Source organism: Bubalus bubalis, chromosome 1 (genome assembly GCF_019923935.1).
Source record: "Bubalus bubalis isolate 160015118507 breed Murrah chromosome 1, NDDB_SH_1, whole genome shotgun sequence".
NCBI classification, from domain to species: Eukaryota; Metazoa; Chordata; class Mammalia; order Artiodactyla; family Bovidae; genus Bubalus; species Bubalus bubalis.
This window is the reverse complement of record NC_059157.1, coordinates 189195745-189214645: the sequence shown is the minus strand read 5'-3', so window position 1 is coordinate 189214645 and position 18901 is coordinate 189195745. Positions and strand designations below refer to the sequence as shown.

At 52.5% G+C, this 18901-nt stretch overlaps 1 protein-coding gene across 8 annotated transcripts in view; it reads right to left on the bottom strand.

The window, feature by feature from the left end:
- TRPM2 (transient receptor potential cation channel subfamily M member 2) overlaps nt 1-12191 on the bottom strand; it is a 51016-nt gene extending 38825 nt beyond the window's left edge. Inside the window, exons 1-4 of one of the 8 annotated variants that reach the window (XM_044947593.2) lie at nt 11447-12006; nt 10761-11041; nt 3106-3365; nt 2328-2416 (exon numbers count right to left, since the gene is read on the bottom strand). In XM_044947593.2, the coding sequence (XP_044803528.2) occupies nt 2328-2416; nt 3106-3279 (263 nt within the window). In that variant the 5' untranslated portion in view covers nt 3280-3365; nt 10761-11041; nt 11447-12006. Of the gene's footprint in view, nt 1-2327; nt 2417-3105; nt 3366-10760; nt 11042-11236; nt 11262-11322; nt 12013-12055 lie in introns of those variants that run through there. The other 7 variants (XM_044947600.2, XM_044947612.2, XM_044947610.2 and 4 more) reach the window with 7 other exon arrangements.
- Between the last annotated feature and the right edge of the window lie 6710 nt (nt 12192-18901).

Here is an 18901-nt window from a genome sequence, read left to right as displayed (position 1 = left end):
CTCTCAACTTCTCAATCGTTAAATGGGAGAAAAAAATACATTTTCTGACCCCTGACCTGCAGAATTTGTGAGGGCCAAATAAGGTTCTAGATGAAAGCTAACATATAAAATTTGTGCAGGTTAACTAACCGTGCAGAAAACCGAGGCTGCAGAAAATCAAGAGGCCAAGGCCCACCCTGTGCTCTGTCTCCTGGTCTCCTGGGTTCAGTACCCCTGTCCCACTGCTCAGGCCGGGGCCTCCTCAGGCCCGGGAGCACTGGCCCAGCCATTAGGAACTCCGAGCCCACCTTCTTCTATGACTCCTTGTGTGCAGGCATGCTAACTTGCTTCAGTTGTGTCCAGTCCCTTACGACCTTACAGACCATAGCCCATCAGGTTCCTCTGCCCATGGAATTCTCCAGGCAAGAGTACTGGAGTGGGTTGCCATACCTTCCTCCAGGGGATCTTTCCGACGCAGGGATCGAAATTGCATCTCTTCTGTCTCCTGCATTGGCAAACTGGTTGTTTACCACTACCGCCACCTGGGAAGCTCTCATGACCCCTTAGGGGACTCAGATCACTTCTAGACCTGTAGGGCTCCCCTGAGCACCACCTGTGAGCACCTCCATTCAAGTAGGAGGAAGCTGGGTCCAAGGTGGGGAAGGGGGCCGCCAGGACAAGGACTCCATCTTGTGTCCTTGCCCAAGGCCACCCCAAACTTTCTCATAAGTTGTAACAGCCCAGAATAGCCCACACCCTCCCCTCCTCTCTTTCAACCATCCCCCAACGAGATTAGGTCTTCAATCAACAGAGTGTTCCCAAGCCTGACCCAGAGCAGGAAACCACAGACTGTTGACCCAGAAGTTGAATAAGCAGAGGATTTTCATAGCACTCTTGGCCCATGTGGGTAAGTGGGGCTCCATCCCCTTTCCCCTCCCCTCACCAGCACCTTGGGACATATGAGGAAGAAGCTGCCATGGGGAGTTACACACACTCAAGTAACAGCCCGCCCCACCTACCCCTCACCCCCACACAGCCCCCATGGCTTCTCCTCGCATGGATCCTGGTACCAAGAAAGGTGTTTCAGAAGTTTCAGAGCCAAACATATCCTGAGCGCCATTCCTTCAAAGAGGGACAGAAACACTGAACAAGGAAGGAGCCCCTTTTCTGTCTCAGATACAAACTGTACCCCAACCCTCACTGACCCCTGTGGATGTTTCTCTGCTATTTGTTCAGAATTCAGAGGACAGGAGGGGCCGAGGTTGGACAGTTGGCAGCCCTTGAACCTCTACCGACCAGACCCGGGCTCCGCAATAACCTTCTTCAAAGGGTTTTGGAGCCAATGACTCCTGCAAGGAAACCTGGGCCTGCTGTTGTAAGCCTACTTTAAAAACTAAAATCGCAGACCTCAGTGCAAAGCCCTCTGCACATGGTCAGAGCAATTGGCCTAAACTTGAACTCTGATCACTACTGAATACAACCTTGAGGCCATCAGCTGGATCATGATGGCAACCTTCTCTGATGCTGGGGTCCCCCATGGCCTCCGAGGAGGAAGGGGGGCCATCGTCTGAAGAGGAGCCAAGCTGGAGTGTGAACCCCCAAATGGGGCACTTTTTGTGACAACATCCTGGGCACGTCCCAGGAGGAACAGCATCATGGTCGGTGATCATGCACCTCTGGCTCCAGATTATCATCCTCTTCCATCACCCAGACACGGCATGCCCCTCCCCTCTGTATTGTTCACAGTCTGAGCTGGACGCTGGCTATCTGTCCAGTGGGGAAATCATAAAGTGACTCAGCCACAGTGAGAGCTCAGAACTCATCTGAGAAAACCACAAAGCCACATAATAGCAATACAGCAGAAAAGACAAATACAGAGTGTGGTGGAGGGACGGGTTACATCCTGGGTGTGGTCAAGGAAGGCTCCGTGGCGGAGGCGGCATCACCAGGTGACAAAGGAGCGGAAATAAGAAACAGTGAGGCCTGTTTGCTGCAGAGTGAGGACTAGGGTGTATCTGGAGGGGAATGCTCCGAGCACCCCAGGCTGGTATATACACTGGAACTGTCCCCTGCTGAGGCTCCGTCAGCCCTGCCCTGGTCAGCTACTCCATGTGGGAACAGGGAAAGAAATGTGTTAGTCAGTCAGTCATGTCTGACTCTGTGACCCCATGGACTATAACCCACCAGGTTCCTCTATCCATGGAATTCTCCAGGCCAGAATACTGGAGTGGGTTGCCACTCCCTTCTCCAGGGGATCTTCCCAACCCAGGGATCAAACCCGGTCTCCTGCATTGCAGGCAGATTCTATACTGTCTGAACCACCAGTGGGAACAGAACAAGCCACTCACCCAGCATCAGACAGTTTGGAGCTTTCCACAAAGTATATGCATTCTTTCTTCTTGATGTTGTCAGAAATCCATGAACTCAGGTCTCCTTGCTGAGGGTAAAAAGGTCACTGAGAGATTCTCAGGCAGTTAGATCAGTGCCATTCCCAAAACCACACCCCATCCCCCATTCAGGCCCACCCGTGCACCCTGACACCCTTCAGGGTCTTCCTTCAGAGACAGGACCCTGAGGCCTCCCCCACCACCTGCCGGAGACCCTCAGATGCAGACCCCAGAGGGAGGAGGGAACCTGGGGAACCGCTCCTCCCAGGCCCCTGGGATTCCACAGCCCTTTACAGTTTGCAGGTCAGTGCTGCCTTCCTCAGGAACAACAGTGTGATGCAAAGGTGACCATGAGTATCAGGACACCCGCCCACCTCTGTGGGACCAGGCTAAAACGTGAGACACCATCTTCACACCCAACCAGTGGTGTGTGACATTCAAATGTCCCCAACACAAGCCTGCCTGGGGCTTTCCGTGCAGCCAACCCAGGCCTCAGCTGGTGCCTGGGCCTTCTTTGTTGGGTAAAGGAGGCAAAGTCATTGCACAATGAGGCAGGTGGGTGTGGGGGGTTACCCAGCACCTTCCCAATTGGAACCAGGACAGGAACCAACCCAGGGGCACGGACCCGGGCCCCCAGTGCTCTCTCCAAGTCCCCTCTGCTGGGTTGTGGTCCCCAGCAAAACTAGGTGGTCACTGTGCCCCACCAGGGCCCTGGTGGACCCAGTGACCCCAGCTCTACCTTTTCACAGCTGCTGAAGAGGCACTGTGACCTCCTTCTCCTGCAGAGGCCGGTGCTGCTCCACCGGAGGTTGGGGACCATGGCCAGGTCGGCCACCCTCCTGGGCTGCACCCCAAAGCTGTCTTCCTCCCCGGAGCTGGCCTGATCCCGACGCCTCTTCGCCAGTAACTCCATCCTGATGCCCGGCTCAGGCTCCGCAGAACGGGCTTGGTCCTGCTACCTCAAAATAAGCTTCTCTCTGGCTTTTGAAGCCAGGGCGCCTGGAAGTGAGGTAGGAGGTGGGTGGGCCCCAAGGTGAGCAATTAGACATTTTGAGGAATTTCTCCTTCTAACATCTCAAGGAAAAGTTACCTTGGCAGGAGCAGAGAGGAGCTAAGCTCTGATGGAATAAAAACAAGACAACCACAGTTTTCGTCCTTGAGGTCAAGGAGACTGCCCCCAACCCTTCTGCACAAGCACAGAAATGTTTGGTGGGGGTCCAAAAGGAAGGAGCACTAGCCCATAATATGTCCTGTCAACCTCTCAGAGACCCTCGTGCTGGAATCCGTCTTGGCTAGAAGATGTACCCGCACACAGGGGAGGGCCCTGAGTCAGCCCAGATATGGGCAGAAAGTAGGATAATTGGCCAGGGGAAAACAAAGACCCAGAAAACGGCCCCATATAAGCCATCTAAGCTGCCCCCGCTGCACACAATTCTGTGAACCTGACCAGGTGTCTATTTGCAAGTATCCTGTTCTTAATACACACTTTACTTGTCCCACTGCTTTTCATCTCTTTGCTGATTTCTTTCTTCAAAATAGTTGAGAACCGAACCACTAGTTACTGACTCTAGCCACTGATCCCTGGTGGTCTAGTGGTTAGGATTCAGTGCACTCATCGTCACAGCCCAGGTTCAATTCCCAGTCAGGGAATGAGATCCCACTTGAAGCTGTCATACCCCAAGACCACCCAAGGTGAGAAGCTAGCCACCGGGCTGCTGCGGTGGGCCAGGGAGGGTGAGTCAGGTGTTTCCTCCTGTGGGGCCCCACTGCCTTCTGGTTTGCACATTTTTCTGACTGCCCGAGCTCTGGCCTCATCAGGTGTGGGCAGTCTCGAGGCACGTATACAGCCACGGGGCCCAGATGCCCCTTCATCCTCTTTGGTCATCGTGAAGGGCCAGAGAAAGAGCACCATGCCCACCCCCACTGCTCCTGTGTGCCCGGTGATGCCTGGGAGCCCAAGACCAGGGCACACAGTCCTCAGACACAGTGCTCACAATGGGGTCCCAGCCTCCTGCTTCCAGACATGGGTCACTTCTTCTGTTTTCCCAGAAGAAGAAAAGCCCCCACTGCCCACAGAGCTGGTTTGGGGAGTGGCAGAGCCTTGCACTCTGTGACACGTACCCTCCAAGTAGAACAGATCCTGTTTTCTGAAACCCTTGCTCTGACCTGGTCTCCATCACTGGGGCCTCAGTAAGCAGTATGACTACTTCCCTCAGGTTATGAATGTGAAAATAAATACGTGCAGACCCCATGAACTTCCCTGGAATCAAGACGCCCACAGTGACATCTCATGACATCACCCATATCACCCAAGGTGTCATCCAGGGAGGCCCCCACTGCCACCAGCTGCTGCAAGGGTGTGAACAAGGGCAGAGGACAGGTCATGAGGTCTCCCTCCCTCTCCCACCCCAAAGCCCTTTTTGGCCACATCACCCTCCCCCATACAAGACAGTCACTGACGGTTACTGATAGTCCTTTCTCTGCCCATTGTGGGGTCCAGCATAGGTGGCCCCAAAATGTGCCTCAGAGACATACTGATTGTTTTGAATTTTAAAATTTAAGAAGAACTGACTCATTGGAAAAGACCCTTATGTTGGGAAAGATTGAAGGCAGGAGGAGAAGGGGATGACAGAGGATGAGACGCTTGGATGGCATCACTGACTCAATGGACATGAGTTTGAGCAAGTTCCAGGAGCTGGTGATGGACAGGGAAGCCTGGCATGTTGCAGTCCATGGGGTCGCGAGGAGTCAGACACGACTGAGCGACTGAACTGAATGAATTTTAAGGATGAGATGTTAGATAGCATCACTGACTCAATGGACATGAACTTAAGCAAGCTCCAGGAGATGGTGAAAGACAGGGAAGCCTGGCGTGCTGCAGTCTACGGGGTCACAAAGTTGGATACTACTTAACTGAACAACAACAAAAATTCCTTAAGAGACAACCAACGAAAGAGGGCCACTCTTCCCCTCCCTTCCGTCTCCTTGGGAGCAGGGCATAAACCTCTCCTGTGAAAGGTGCACCCCTGCACCCAGAGACAGAAGGGCTCTATCACCAGAGATGCAGGCTCGGGGCCAAGAGGCCTGTGTAAACCAGCCTCGCGACTTCTTCCATTGACTAAAGCCCAAACTCTTTAGATCCTTCACTCGCTGGGGACCCCAAACTTAATGTCACTGCCCTGCCAGTTCTTCACTAGTGTATGGTTTCTTTTCCTAAATATACTATTTTATACTAAAAGCTGCCTGCTTTGCCCACTTCTTAGGTCCCATGCCTATGGGACCTCCAGGTGCATGAAATTAAATTAGTTTCTTTTTCTCCTGCTGATCAGTCTTGTGTCAGTTTTATTATAGTTCAACCATAAGAACCCAAAACAGGAAGCAGATAAAGTTTCCCCTCCCAACACTTCTCATCTAGCTTCAACACGTGGTCACTGTGCTCTGGTGGAGGGGGTCTGGGATCTGCCAGGGAGCGAGGCACCTGCCATCACCTGGCCTCCCTGGCCCACCCTCTTCTGGGCTATTCAGTTCAGCGCTGGGCACTTGGGGTCAGGGCTCAGGCCACCTCTCACCTCTTTGTCCTCACTCCTCCCCCTGGGCAGCTCCTGCCCCCTTGCTTCTGGGCCAGGGTCACTCCCAGACATGCCCATACCTGAGGAGAGGAAGGGAGCCAAACCTCCCTCCTGTGGAGGCACCATGACAACGCAGGACATTGTTTCCAGGAGTGGGTGCTGATGCTACAGACACCTACGACGCCCAGGCAGCTTTGGACCTGAGCAACGTGCAGAGTGGAAGAGTTCAGAGGAATGCTAGAAAAAGCCTCCATCACCACGGGCAGACAGAACGAGTGCGGCGACAGCTCGGGACAGGAGTGCCCCAGCCTCCTTAGAGAAACCTAAGTGGTCACCAGCAGATGCTTGTAGAAAGAGGGATGGTGAAGGCCATTCTGATGAGTCTCAGATGGAAACAGGGACCATGTTATTGCAAACTGAAGGAAAGGCAATTGTGTTATAAGGAGGTAAAGAGCTTGGTGGACTGCGTCTTTCCTGGTGTTTTGTGGAAGATAGAACTTGTGAGTGATGAAATTTGACTGAGGAAACATGTAGGCAAAGTGTTGAAAGTACAGCAAAGCTTCTCTTGAGTACTTACAGCAAAATGCAAGAAGAGAGAAATGACCTAAAGATGGACTTCTAATCACAAAAGACTCAGAGCTTAGAGAGTTGGGAGATGCTCAGCCTATTGACACAGAAAGGGTTGAGAAAGCTTATTCAGGGAAGAACATAGAGGGTATGGCTGGACTTTCTCGGGACAGAGGTGGGCTGGCCGTTTTCATCCAGCAGGGAGACTAGACAGCATCTCAACAGAGTCAACAGAGGCCGGGACTTGCCTCCGTGACAAGGGAGGATGGGCCCCAAGGCATCTCACGGCTCAGGGAGCAGCCCTCCCAGCACAGGCCCAGAGGGAAAGGGCACACAGGGCAGAATGCTCTCCTGAGGGCCCAGCTGCCCTGCACCCCTCCCATCTTGGCCTCCTCAGCAGCCCCAGGAGTGGCCTGGTGTGGCATGGGGTGACCCTGTATGATGGCCTGCACTCTGACCAGGGATGTGCACACCCCCAGGGCTGGGGGCAGGAGATTACACATGGTTACTTCCACTCAGAGTTGAAGGATGGAGGTGCCCAAAGCCTGTGGCAGAGGGCAATGTGTGGGGGTGGGGCGGCCCCAGACCGGAAGAGCCCCCGGCCTGCGATTCCAGCCCGGGAGGGTGCAGTGGGCTCTGCACAGCAAAGCCTCGGGGCAGGACCATCCCCCAGTGGTCCTCAAGGCTTTGGGCTCACTTAGGACCTGTCACCCTGCCTTCTTTCCCACTTCCCCTTTCAGAATGGGAATGTCCACCCTCTGCCTGGCCTTCCACTCTGTTCTGGAAGCACACAGCTTATTGCAACCAAGCAGGACCCTATAAGGGGGCCTTCCCAGGGCAGATGTGTTGCCCACATCCTCTGTTGTACATTTCCTGAGTGGTTTTACACACATGAAAGCCCCACCTCCACCAAATTGAAGGTGTTAATTACTTTATGATCATAAGCATGTAGTCCCCAGACCTACTGGAGCCTGAGGACTGATGATGTTAGCCTCCGAGACCCTACCCTGTTGCCATCAACCAGTGGGAGATGAGAGAGCCGTGCACGAGCTGACCAGAGAGCCATGCACGAGCTGATCACATACCCTGTGACCACTGCCCCCCTGCCCCAATGGCCTGGATTTTAAAAATGCTTTGCTGAAGGCTTCAGGGGTTCTAGATTTGGGGGGCACAAACTACCCATCTGTCCTTGTTCAGCCCTGCGGTAAACCTTTCTCTGCTCCAATGCTGATGTTTCGGTTCCTTTGGCCTCCCTGTGTGTCCATCGAGCACGTGAACTGGAGCTCAGTGCCACTGACTGTCTGGTTCCCCAGGCTCACGGCTGGAGAGGACTATGCTTCAGGGTGAATCCACCTCAGGTCTCCCCACATCTGATTTAGGGGAGACTTTGGAGTGGATGCTGGAGTGAGTTAAGATTTGGGGGCTGTTGGGATGGAGTGACTGTATTTTGCATGTGGGAAGGACACAATTTTGGGGGGCCAGAATGGGATGGGCTGTGTTCCCCTAAAATTCCTATGGGGCATTTAGGAGGTGGTTGGGTCAGGAGGGTGGAGCCTACATGAATGGGATCAATGCCCTTGTAAAAGAGACCCCCGAGAGCCCCAGGGCCCTTCCTCCACGTGAGAACACAGGAGTCTGCTCCCAAAGTGGGCCCTCACTGACCACGCAGTCTTGGACGTCCAGTCTCCAGAACCACCAACCACACAGTCTTGGATGGCCAGCCTCCAGAACTGTGAGAAATAAATGTCTGCTGTTTATGAGCCACCGAACATGGTCTTTGTATAGCAGCCAGGATGCACTGAGACAAGCAGTGAGCAGAGCTGGCCCTGCAGTCCTCAGGAGCTGCCTGGCACACCCCTTGTGGCAAAGGAGGCTTACGCGCGAGTGGCCTTTACAGGGCCACCTGCTGTCCTAGTCGGCAGCTTGCCAGACCTCACAGTCAGCGTCTCGGGGGAGCAGATCAGCAGGAAATGTTCCAGGTGACAGAAGAGGAAAAGAAGGCTCTGAGAATCTCACAACTGGGCAGCTAATCTGTAAGGGGACCGGGACTCTCCAGGGCTCAGTCCTGCAGCCAGGGTCCCCAACCTCCAGGACTTACTGCCTGATGATCAGCGGTGGAGCTGATGTAATAGTAATAGAGACAGAGGGCACAATAAATGTAATGCACTTGAATCATTCCAAAAACATTCCCCCATCCCGGTCCGTGGGGAAATTATCTTCCACGAAATTGGTCCCTGGTGCCAAAAGGTCAGGGACCACTGTTCTATGGGACAAGTGACAGAAGGAGCAATAAAGGACTTGGTCTCAAGCAACTCAAGTGCGTTTGCCCATATTCACAGTTTTTGGATTCACACATGCCCATCTCAGCACACTCACTAGAGGCTTGTGCACATCTTCTCAATCCCAGCTGCCAACAGGTCCCTAGGAAACGTGTCAAACACCATTCCTCATACCCACCACTCATCAGACTTTGAAGGGCAAAGCGATGTGTAACCATTCCCATGCCCAGGGCAGGGGCAGTCTGGCCTGACCCTCCCCTTCCTCCTCTCCACCCACACCCTCCACACCATACCCAGAACCCTGCCCAACAGTCTAGGCCCTGGGAGAGTCCAGAAAACCAAGCTGACAATGAACTTACAACCCCTGCATCAAACCTTCTCTGGGGTTCTTTTCCCCAGAATCATACCATCAGTTGCTCTCTTCAGATCTCACCTAAAAGCAAATTTGGCCACCCTGTTTTATAGCAAAAATTCTCCATGAGCAGTTAGCAACCTCAGATATTCAGATGACACCATTCTAATGACAGACATTGAAAAGGAACTAAAGAGCCTCTTGATGAGGGTGAAAGAGGAGAGTGGAAAAGCTGGCTTAAAATTCAACATCCAAAAAGCGAAGAACATAGCAGCCAGTCCCATCACTTCATGGCAAATAGATGGGGAAACAATGGAAACAGTGACAGATTTTATTGTCTCAGGCTCCAAAATCACTGCAGACAGTGACTGCAGCTATGAAATTAAATACACTTGTTCCTTGGAAGAAAAGCTATCACAAACCTAGACAATGTATTAAAAAGCAGAGATACCACTTTGCCGACAAAGTTTGTATGGTCAAAGCTATGATTTTTCTTGTAGTCATGAACAGATGTGAGAGTTGGACCATAAAGAAGGCTGAGTGGGGAAGAATTGATGCTTTTGAACTGTGGTGTTGGAGAAGACTCTTGAGAGTCCCTTGGACTGCAAGGAGATGATTGACTGCAGTCAATCCTAAACGAAGTCAATCCAAAATATTCATTGGAAGGACTGATGCTGAAGCTGAAGCTCCAGTACTTAGGCCACCTGATGCAAAGAGCCACTCATTAGAAAAGACCCTGATGCTGGGAAAGATTGAGGGCAGGAGGAGAAGGGGGCAACAGAGGATGAGATGGTGGGATGACATCACCAACTCAACGGACATGAGTTTGAGCAAGCTCCGGGAGATGGTGAAAGACAGGGAAGCTTGGCGTGCTGCAGTCCGTGGGGTCACAAAGAGTTGAACATGATTTAGGGACAGAACAGCAACAACAATTAGCACAGCTATGTTGAGAAAACTCTAAAAGGAAATGACTTCCAAGAAGAGAGAGAATCTGACCACTAGGCCTGAATATTGGAGAAGGAAATGGCAACCCACTCCAGTATTCTTGCTGGAGAATCCCAGGGACAGAGGTGCCTAGTGGGCTGCCGTCTATGGGGTCGCACAGAGTTGGACAGGACTGAAGTGACTCAGCAGCAGCAGCAGCAGGCCTGAATATAGTAACAACATGCTGCTGCTGCTGCTGCCGCCGCCAAGTCACTTCAGTCGTGTCCGACTCTGTGCGACCCCATAGATGGCAGCCCACCAGCCTCCCCCATCCCTGGGATTCTCCAGGCAAGAACACTGGAGTGGGCTGCCATTTCCTTCTCCAATGCATGAAAATGAAAAGTGAAAATGAAGACGCTCAGTCCTATCCAACTCTTAGCGACCCCATGGACTGCAGCCTACCAGGCTCCTCCGTCCATGAGATTTTCCAGGCAAGAGTACTGGAATGGGGTGCCATCGCCTTCTCCAGTAACAACATGCTCACCTACAAATGTCATCCAGCACAAAACACTGACAAAACGTGAACCTGTGGCCCTAGAGAGGAGTGGGGGGCTGACAGGAGCACAGGGTGAATGTTCCCATGGGGACTCACCCAGACAGGGCTCCTCCTGGTACCCCACCCTCCCCATCCCAGAAGACTCACCGGTAAACAGCACCACGTGCTGGTCTGGGCACACTGGCTGCGGCCCTGTGTGCGCCCCCTCTCCACTCCTCTAACCCTGTAGCTGCTCCCTGAGCTCCTCCTCCAGCATCCTTTGAAATCCTGGCTGTGACAGCATTTCCAAGACTAAAAATAGCCACATGCGGGTGAAGGGCAAAGGAACCGCCAGCCACGGAACTGGGCCGGGAGGTCTTGGGGGCGCGGGTCAGAGGAAGAGCCTGAGATGACCAAGTCCCAGATGTCCCCAAGTCGCGACACGGCACCTGCGGACAGACCGCGCCCAGCCTTGTCGCAGCGCCTGCGCCCCGCGCCGCAGTCCAGCGGACATCCGCACTCGGCCAGCCGCCTGCCTGCGGCAGCAGTCCCGCACCCCCGCAGCAGTCCCGCACCCCCGCTGCAGCCCCGCACCGCAGCCCGAGCCGCGCCCAGCCCAGCCCTCTGCACTCCGGCGCACTCACGCTTTGGAGCTTGCTGCAGTCTTCCACGACCCCCAGCTCCCGCGCCGCCCGCGCCCGGACCCAGCCGCATCCCTTGGCCCACGCACCCCAGCCTGGGCTCCGACCCTTGTGCCGGCTCGACCCTTCCCCTGGATCCTGGGGCATCCTGCCCTTGATACGCGCCTCCGCAGCACCTCGGTTCCCTCCACCCGGGCCGGCGTGCGTACCCACCCGCTGAGAGGCCCGCGCTCTCGCGTCACTCGAGCCGCCGCCTCCGCGGCTGAGCAGGACCGCAGCCCTGGCCCCGCGGGGCCCCCGCAGCGTGCTCCGCGTCACGGCTCCGGAGAGCGCAGTCCGCCCCGTCCCGCACTCCAGATCAGAGCTCAGGAGGAGAAACTAGCCCTTTGGAGCGCGGTCTGCCTCCCCAGATCCCCTCCCAAGAGGCTGGCGCTAAGTGTGAACCCGGAGGGCGTTCTCATCAAGTCCTAACCGCAGGGAGGTTGGGCGCAGGACTGTACGGGGGCTGTGTCGGAGAATGGGGGCCTGGAGACTGGGTGAACCACTTCCCCTATTGGTCTGCACCTGCCCTGCCCCATCTTCCTAGGGGCCCCGAGCCAGGAGCCCATTCCCTGTAAGGCAGGATCCAAGGCACCAGGAGGAGCTCCACACAGGGTTCACCCCAGCAGGTGCTGCCCTGGACCCACAGGTGCCTCATCTCCACCCTGGCTGCACCTTCCCAGTCCTCCTGACTGGAACACAGAGAGGACTGAATGCCGACTCCTGAAAAACTGATCGAAGCTTTTCCTACAACCCCAAATTCCCTCACCACAAATCTCTCACCCCACAGTGGCCCTCTGCTCTCTCTCCTTCCTGGCTACCACCCCGTGCGGCCTCATGATCTAGGAAGTGAACAGGGTCCCATGCTTCCTCTGATTGCAAGGCCAAGGGCTGCCAGCTGACTCTCATTTCCTCCTCTGGGTGCATGGACGCAGTGTCTAGACTCCTGCCTAGAGCATCCTCCTCTGGAGGGCCTTTCGCCTCCATCTGCCTCTGCCTCTTTGCAAAGCTGCCAGGTGCATTGACCAAAGTGCCGCAGGTGCACTGGCCAATGGCTGGCCCCTGTCTCACTCGCCCACCACCCAGAGGTTTCCAAGCAGCTTGGGGTAAGTGTAAGAACCCATCAGAGCTCCTTGGACAGCACTCGATCGTTTTCTCAAGGTACTTTGCAGATGACTGGAGTCTGTCTTCCAAGGTGGTTGGCACCAGCAATGGTGGCTGTTACCCAACAGCTCTCATCTGCAGGGCTGCCCACTGCAGGGGCACAGCACCTGGGCATCATGGCTGGTCCGCCAGATTGCAACTCTGGTCGGTAGGACTTCACACTGCAGGGGCACAGGCTCCATCTGCCACAGCTGCATCCTCAGAGCAGCAGGAGCTCAGTGAATGGCCATCACAGGGGTTATCCTGCTACACGGACAGCCATAACCCCTAAGAGGCATCTCAGACCCTAGTCAACAGGTGAAGGAAGTGGAGACCCACCCGTGTCCGCAGCTGCTTGTTAGCAGCTCTGTCCACACTCTCGCCCAGGGCTCCTTCTCCAATGCCCTCTGGCCCGAGAGTCATCTCACGTCTAAAAGCATACTAAATGGAAGTTAATATTTCATGACACAGCAGTAACTGCAGAGCCGTCGGACAGGCTGGCTTTCATTTTCATGTATCCCAGGGCCTTCATGGAAATATCACTTAAGGCTGAGTATCTCATGAACCAGGCTTCTGACAAAACATTTGTGCCCACAGTGTCCCCCCTGGGGCTCCTTCCCTTCTAGAAAACCACATATTTCACAAGCAGGTCATGCTCCATAATTGCAAAAGCAATTATGAAACATCTTTTCCATGAAAATAAAAAGCAGGAACCATAGAGTACAAGATCATCAAGTACTGATCCTGATTGAGGGGTGTTTCAAGTTCAGATAAAGGAAATGCAGGGTAGAGGACTTTTTTCCAGCACAGACATCATGCCAAAAACATAAAGTCCCTTGCTCTGTCAGCCAGAGAAAACCACAGTCACTGAAAAAGTTACTAGCATGGCGCGCTCTTGTGAATAATACATTGAAATAGAGAGGCGAGGCTGTTGGCTCCTTGGAGGAAGAGCTGGGGAGGGTTGGCAGAGGAAGGTGGGGAGGGTCCAGGGGCTGGGACTCCCAGCCCCTAGACATGGTCTGCCTGTGGTGAGGCCTCATGAGAAGCCTAGAGAGGGGGTACAGACTTTTTTATAGCAGGCCAGATGGTAAATCATTAGGTTTTGCACCTCCATTTGAACTACTCAACTCTGTCCTTGAAGCCAGAGAGCAGCCATTGGCAAAACACAAGCAGGTAGGTCTGACTGTGTGCCAATAAAACTTTATTTACAAGAACAAGCAGAGGGCCTGGCTATGTGCCAATAAAACTTTATCTACAAAAACAGGCAGTGGCTGGATCTGGACTGTGGGCTGTAGGTTGCTGAACCCTGGTGGAGAGAGAGGATGAAAAGTAGTGGGCCTAATGCTGGGGGACAACATTGTTTTCCTTCATCACTTCATCGATGAGGTCAACAGATGGCCTCCATTCTAGAAATGTCTAATCAGAAGAGACTGACCAATGAAGTAAGTGGGTGTGGTGTGCTGCCCAGGAGGGTAAAGACTGTGGACACCCTAGTGGCTGAGTGCCATTCCAGAAAGTTCTACCAGATTGCCCATACATTCTGCAGTGACAGTGATAAGAATGGAGGTAGAAATGACCCAGAGAGTCAGGACATGGAATAAAATGAATAAACACAGGCCAGTCTTCTCTCTACAAGTCCTTTCTGTGCTTTGCCACAGAGTCCATCTGTCCATCTCGATGGCTTTCTGCACTGGCCAGGATCACTGTCAGCAGAGGAGGGCAGAAAGGCTCGATCACTCAGCCTGGGCCCCCCACATGCCAAGCACCATGCTAAGTTCCCACGACTGTTTGAAGACTTTGTGATCCAGTGTGGAAGGAAATCTTTTCACCCCCAGTGGATGATGAGGGAGCGGTGACTTGGGAACCTGCCAGGGCTGGCATCAAAGGCACCTGCAGACCCTGCATGTTCCTCAGCCAGTCAGCCCACGGGCACCTCCTGAAGCCTTGCTACAGGGAGACCATGTCTAGGTGCTGAGTCTCCAGGGAGAAGAGCCCAGGCCCGTAGTCCAGGGGGAGAACAGCATAAAGCACAGGGGACATAATAAACATTGAGGTCAGCAGGGCAGGAACTAGAGGTCACAGGGTTGTGGGAGGGTAGCTGGGAAGGCCTTTCTCAGCAGGGTGGATAGAGGAAGTGATCCACTTTTGAGGAAGTGATGGATCAAGCCATAACAATCAATGAAAGGCATCTGGATCCAGGGAAGAGCAGGTGCAAACTGAGGTGAACTCAGTCATATGTTTGAGGACCATCAGGAAGTGTGCCAGGGGATTGTGGCACGAGATGAGGGGAGGGGGTGAGGGCATATCACTCAGGGCCTTGGGGTCCCTGAAGTAGGTCCCCTAGTCTGATGCAATGTGTGGGACTGATCCTGTGCTGGTGGATCAAACCACAGTGAGCCCCAAGACTTTGGTACTGGCTGAGTCCCCACAGGCAGGAAGCTGAGCCAGCCCAGAACATGTCCATCCTGCTGGAGTGCATCACTGCCCAGTCTCTCCGAGGGACGATGCCATGTTCAGCCTCCATCCCAGCCACCATGGCCACACCCTGTTTGACCCACAGCCAGCACCAGGCTGGCTGAGGAAAGAGACTGACGGCCATCAATGGGCTGTCTTCCTGCTGTCCAGTGCCTCATCCGCGGTGGGTGCCCAGTGGCCTCACAGTGGGGTATGAGTATCTCCACCTGGCAGCCCACACTACCACCCCTTGCAGACCTCCCTGCCCCTGATTCTCCATCTCTCGCCTTGTGGTCCCCCCACCACCAGAGGGTCAGGCCATCCCTACCTGTCTGTGAGTCCACGCACAATCCAATGTCAGCACACTGCCCTCCACACAGAGCAGAGGGACAGGCGCTACACGTGGCAGCCAGACCCCTGGACCTCTTGCTCACCTACAGGTCTTGCTGGTGTGCCAAGTTGGCAAGGCTGTTTCCTTTCATTGGTCCTACACCTGGTAACCTTGAGACATGAGGGTCGTCACCCCAGACCAAGATGGGGATCGCTCACTACTGGCTGGAAAAGTAGTGGATCCACAGCTCCTTGATCCCTCTCAGTACCATGTGTGCCCACGGCACAGGCAGTGAGCATCTACAGAGCCCGCTGAGTTGCTCCTGTGAAATTCAGATGTGGGGGTGCTGATGCATATGTGTCAGTACCACAAGGAATAAACCATCCTTTGTCTCTGACCCAGGAATTGCAGTCTCCTGCCGGCACTCACAAAGGAGTAACAGGCTGACTCACTAGCCTGCTAGAGGGATGAAGGGCTTCCCTGGCGGCTCAGATGGTAAAGAATCTGCCTGCAATGCAGGAGACCAGGTTCAATCCCTGGGTTGGGTAGGGACTGGCAACCCAGTCCAGTACTCTTGCCTGGAGAATCCCATGGACAGAGGAGCCTGGGGCAGGTTACAATCCATAGGGTCGCAAAGAGTCTGGACTGAGGGAGACATTCTGCAGCTAGCACTGAGCCAGCCAACCTTCACCAGCTGATCAGAGGAGCCCCCGTGTGGCCACATGGGCTAGTAAACCAGTGCAGGTGGCATGTGGGTCTGGGACACCTATACTCCAGCTGGCCGTGCTCTCTGCCCAAACTCCTCACACTGGTTCTACTCACTTAAGAGAACCCACTGTACAGCAGAACCCAGGCATGGATGAGGGGGTTCGGGCCAAGACTTGACTTATAAACCCTTCACAACACCACAGTTCAGTTCAGTCGCTCTCTTGTGTCCGACTCTTTGCGACCCCATGAATCGCAGCACGCCAGGCCTCCCGGTCCATCACCAACTCCCGGAGTTCACTCAGACTCACGTCCATCGAGTCAGTGATGCCATCCAGCCATCTCATCCCCTGTCGTCCCCTTCTCCTCCTGCCCTCAATCCCTCCCAGCATCAGAGTCTTTTCCAATGAGTCAACTCTTCACATGAGGTGGCCAAAGTACTGCAGTTTCAGCTTTAGCATCATTCCCTCCAAAGAAATCCCAGGGCTGATCTCCTTCAGAATGGACTGGTTGGATCTCCTTGCAGTCCAAGGGACTCTCAAGAGTCTTCTCCAACACCACAGTTCAAAAGCTTCAATTCTTTGGTGTTCAGCCTTCTTCACAGTCCAACTCTCACATCCATTCATGACCACAGGAAAAACCATAGCCTTGACTAGACGGACCTTTGGTGGCAAAGTAATGTCTCCGCTTTTGAATATGCTATCTAGGTTGGTCATAACTTTCCTTCCAAGGAGTAAGGGTCTTTTAATTTCATGGCTGCAGTCACCATCTGCAGTGATTTTGGAGCCCAGAAAAATAAAGTCTGACACTGTTTCCACTGTTTCCCCATCTATTTCCCATGAAGTGATGGGACTGGATGCCATGATCTTCGTTTTCTGAATGTTGAGCTTTAAGCCAACTTTTTCACTCTCCTCTTTAACCTTCATCAAGAGGCTTTTTAGTTCCTCTTCACTTTCTGCCATAACGGTGGTGTCATCTTCATATCTGAAGTTATTGATATTTCTCCAGGCAATCTTGATTCCAGCTTGTGCTTCTTCCAGTCCAGCATCTCTCATGATATACTCTGCATATGAGTTAAATAAGCAGGGTGACAATATACAGCCTTGAGGTACTCCTTTTCCTATTTGGAACCAGTCTGTTGTTCCATGTCCAGTTCTAACTGTTGCTTCCTGACCTGCATACAGATTTCTCAAGAGGCAGGTCAGGTGATCTGGTATTCCCATCTCTTTCAGAATTTTCCACAGTTTATTGTGATCCACACAGTCAAAGGCTTTGGCATAGTCAATAAAGCAGAAATAGATATTTTTCTGGAACTCTCTTGCTTTTTCCATGATCCAGCAGATGTTGGCAATTTGATCTCTGGTTCCTCTGCCTTTTCTAAAACCAGCTTGAACAACTGGAAGTTCACGGTTCACATATTGCTGAAGCCTGGCTTGGAGAATTTTGAGCATTACTTTACTAGCATGTGAAATGAGTGCAATTGTGTGGTAGTTTGCGCATTCTTTGACACAGCCTTTCTTTGGGATTGGAATGAAAACTGACCGTTTCCAGTCCTGTGGCCACTGCTGAGTTTTCCAAATTTACTGGCATATTGAGTGTAGCACTTTGACGGCATCATCTTTCAGGATTTGAAATAGCTCAGCTGGAATTCCATCACCTCCACTAGCTTTGTTCGTAGTGATGCTTTCTAAGGCCCACTTGACTTCACATTCCAGGATGTCTGGCTCTAGGTCAGTGATCACACCATTGTGATTATCTGGGTCATGAAGATCTTTTTTGTACAGTTCTTCTGTGTATTCTTGTCACCTCTTCTTAATATCTTCTGCTTCTATTAGGTCCATACCATTTCTGTCCTTTATCGAGCCCATCTTTGCATGAAATGTTCCCTTGGTATCTCTAATTTTCTTGAAGAGATCTCTAGTCTTTCCCATTCTGTTGTTTTCCTCTATTTCTTTGCATTGATCACCGAGGAAGGCTTTCTTATCTCTTCTTGCTATTTTTGGAACTCTGCATTCAGATGCTTATATCTTTCCTTTTCTCCTTTGCTTTTCACTTCTCTTCTTTTCACAGCCTCCCCAGACAGCCATTTTGCTTTTTTGCATTTCTTTGCCATGGGGATGGTCTTGATCCCTGTCTCCTGTACAGTGTCACGAACTTCATTCCATAGTTTATCAAGCACTCTATCTATCAGATCTAGGCCCTTAAATCTATTTCTCACTTCCACTGTATAATCATAAGGGATTTGATTTAGGTCATACCTGAATGGTCTAGTGGTTTCCCCTACTTTCTTCAATTTCAGTCTGAATTTGGTAATAAGGAGTTCATGATCTGAGCCACAGTCAGCTCCTGGTCTTGTTTTTGTTGACTGTATAGAGCTTCTCCATTTTTGGCTGCAAAGAACATAATCAATCTGATTTCGATGTTGACCATCTGGTGATGTCCATGTGTAGAGTCTTCTCTTGTATTGTTGGAAGAGGGTGCTTGCTATGCCCAGTGCATTTTCTTGGCAAAACTCTATTAGTCTTTGCCCTGCTTCATTCCGTATTCCAAGGCCAAATTTGCCTGTTACTCCAGGTGTTTCTTGACTTCCTACTTTTGCATTCCAGTCCCCTATAATGAAAAGGACATCTTTTTTGGGTGTTAGTTTTAAAAGGTCTTGTAGGTCTTCATAGAACCGTTCAACTTCAGCTTCTTCAGCATTACTGGTTGGGGCAAAGACTTGGATTACTGTGATATTGAATGGTTTGCCTTGGAAACGAACAGAGATCATTCTGTCGTTTTTGAGATTGCATCCAAGTACTGCATTACGGACTCTTTTGTTGACCATGATGACTACTCCATTTTTTTCTGAGGGATTCCTGCCTGTAGTAGTAGATATAATGGTCATCTGAGTTAAATTCACCCGTTCCAGTCCATTTGAGTTTGCTGATTCCTAGAATGTCAACATTCACTCTTGCCATCTCTTGTTTGACCACTTCCAATTTGCACACCGGACA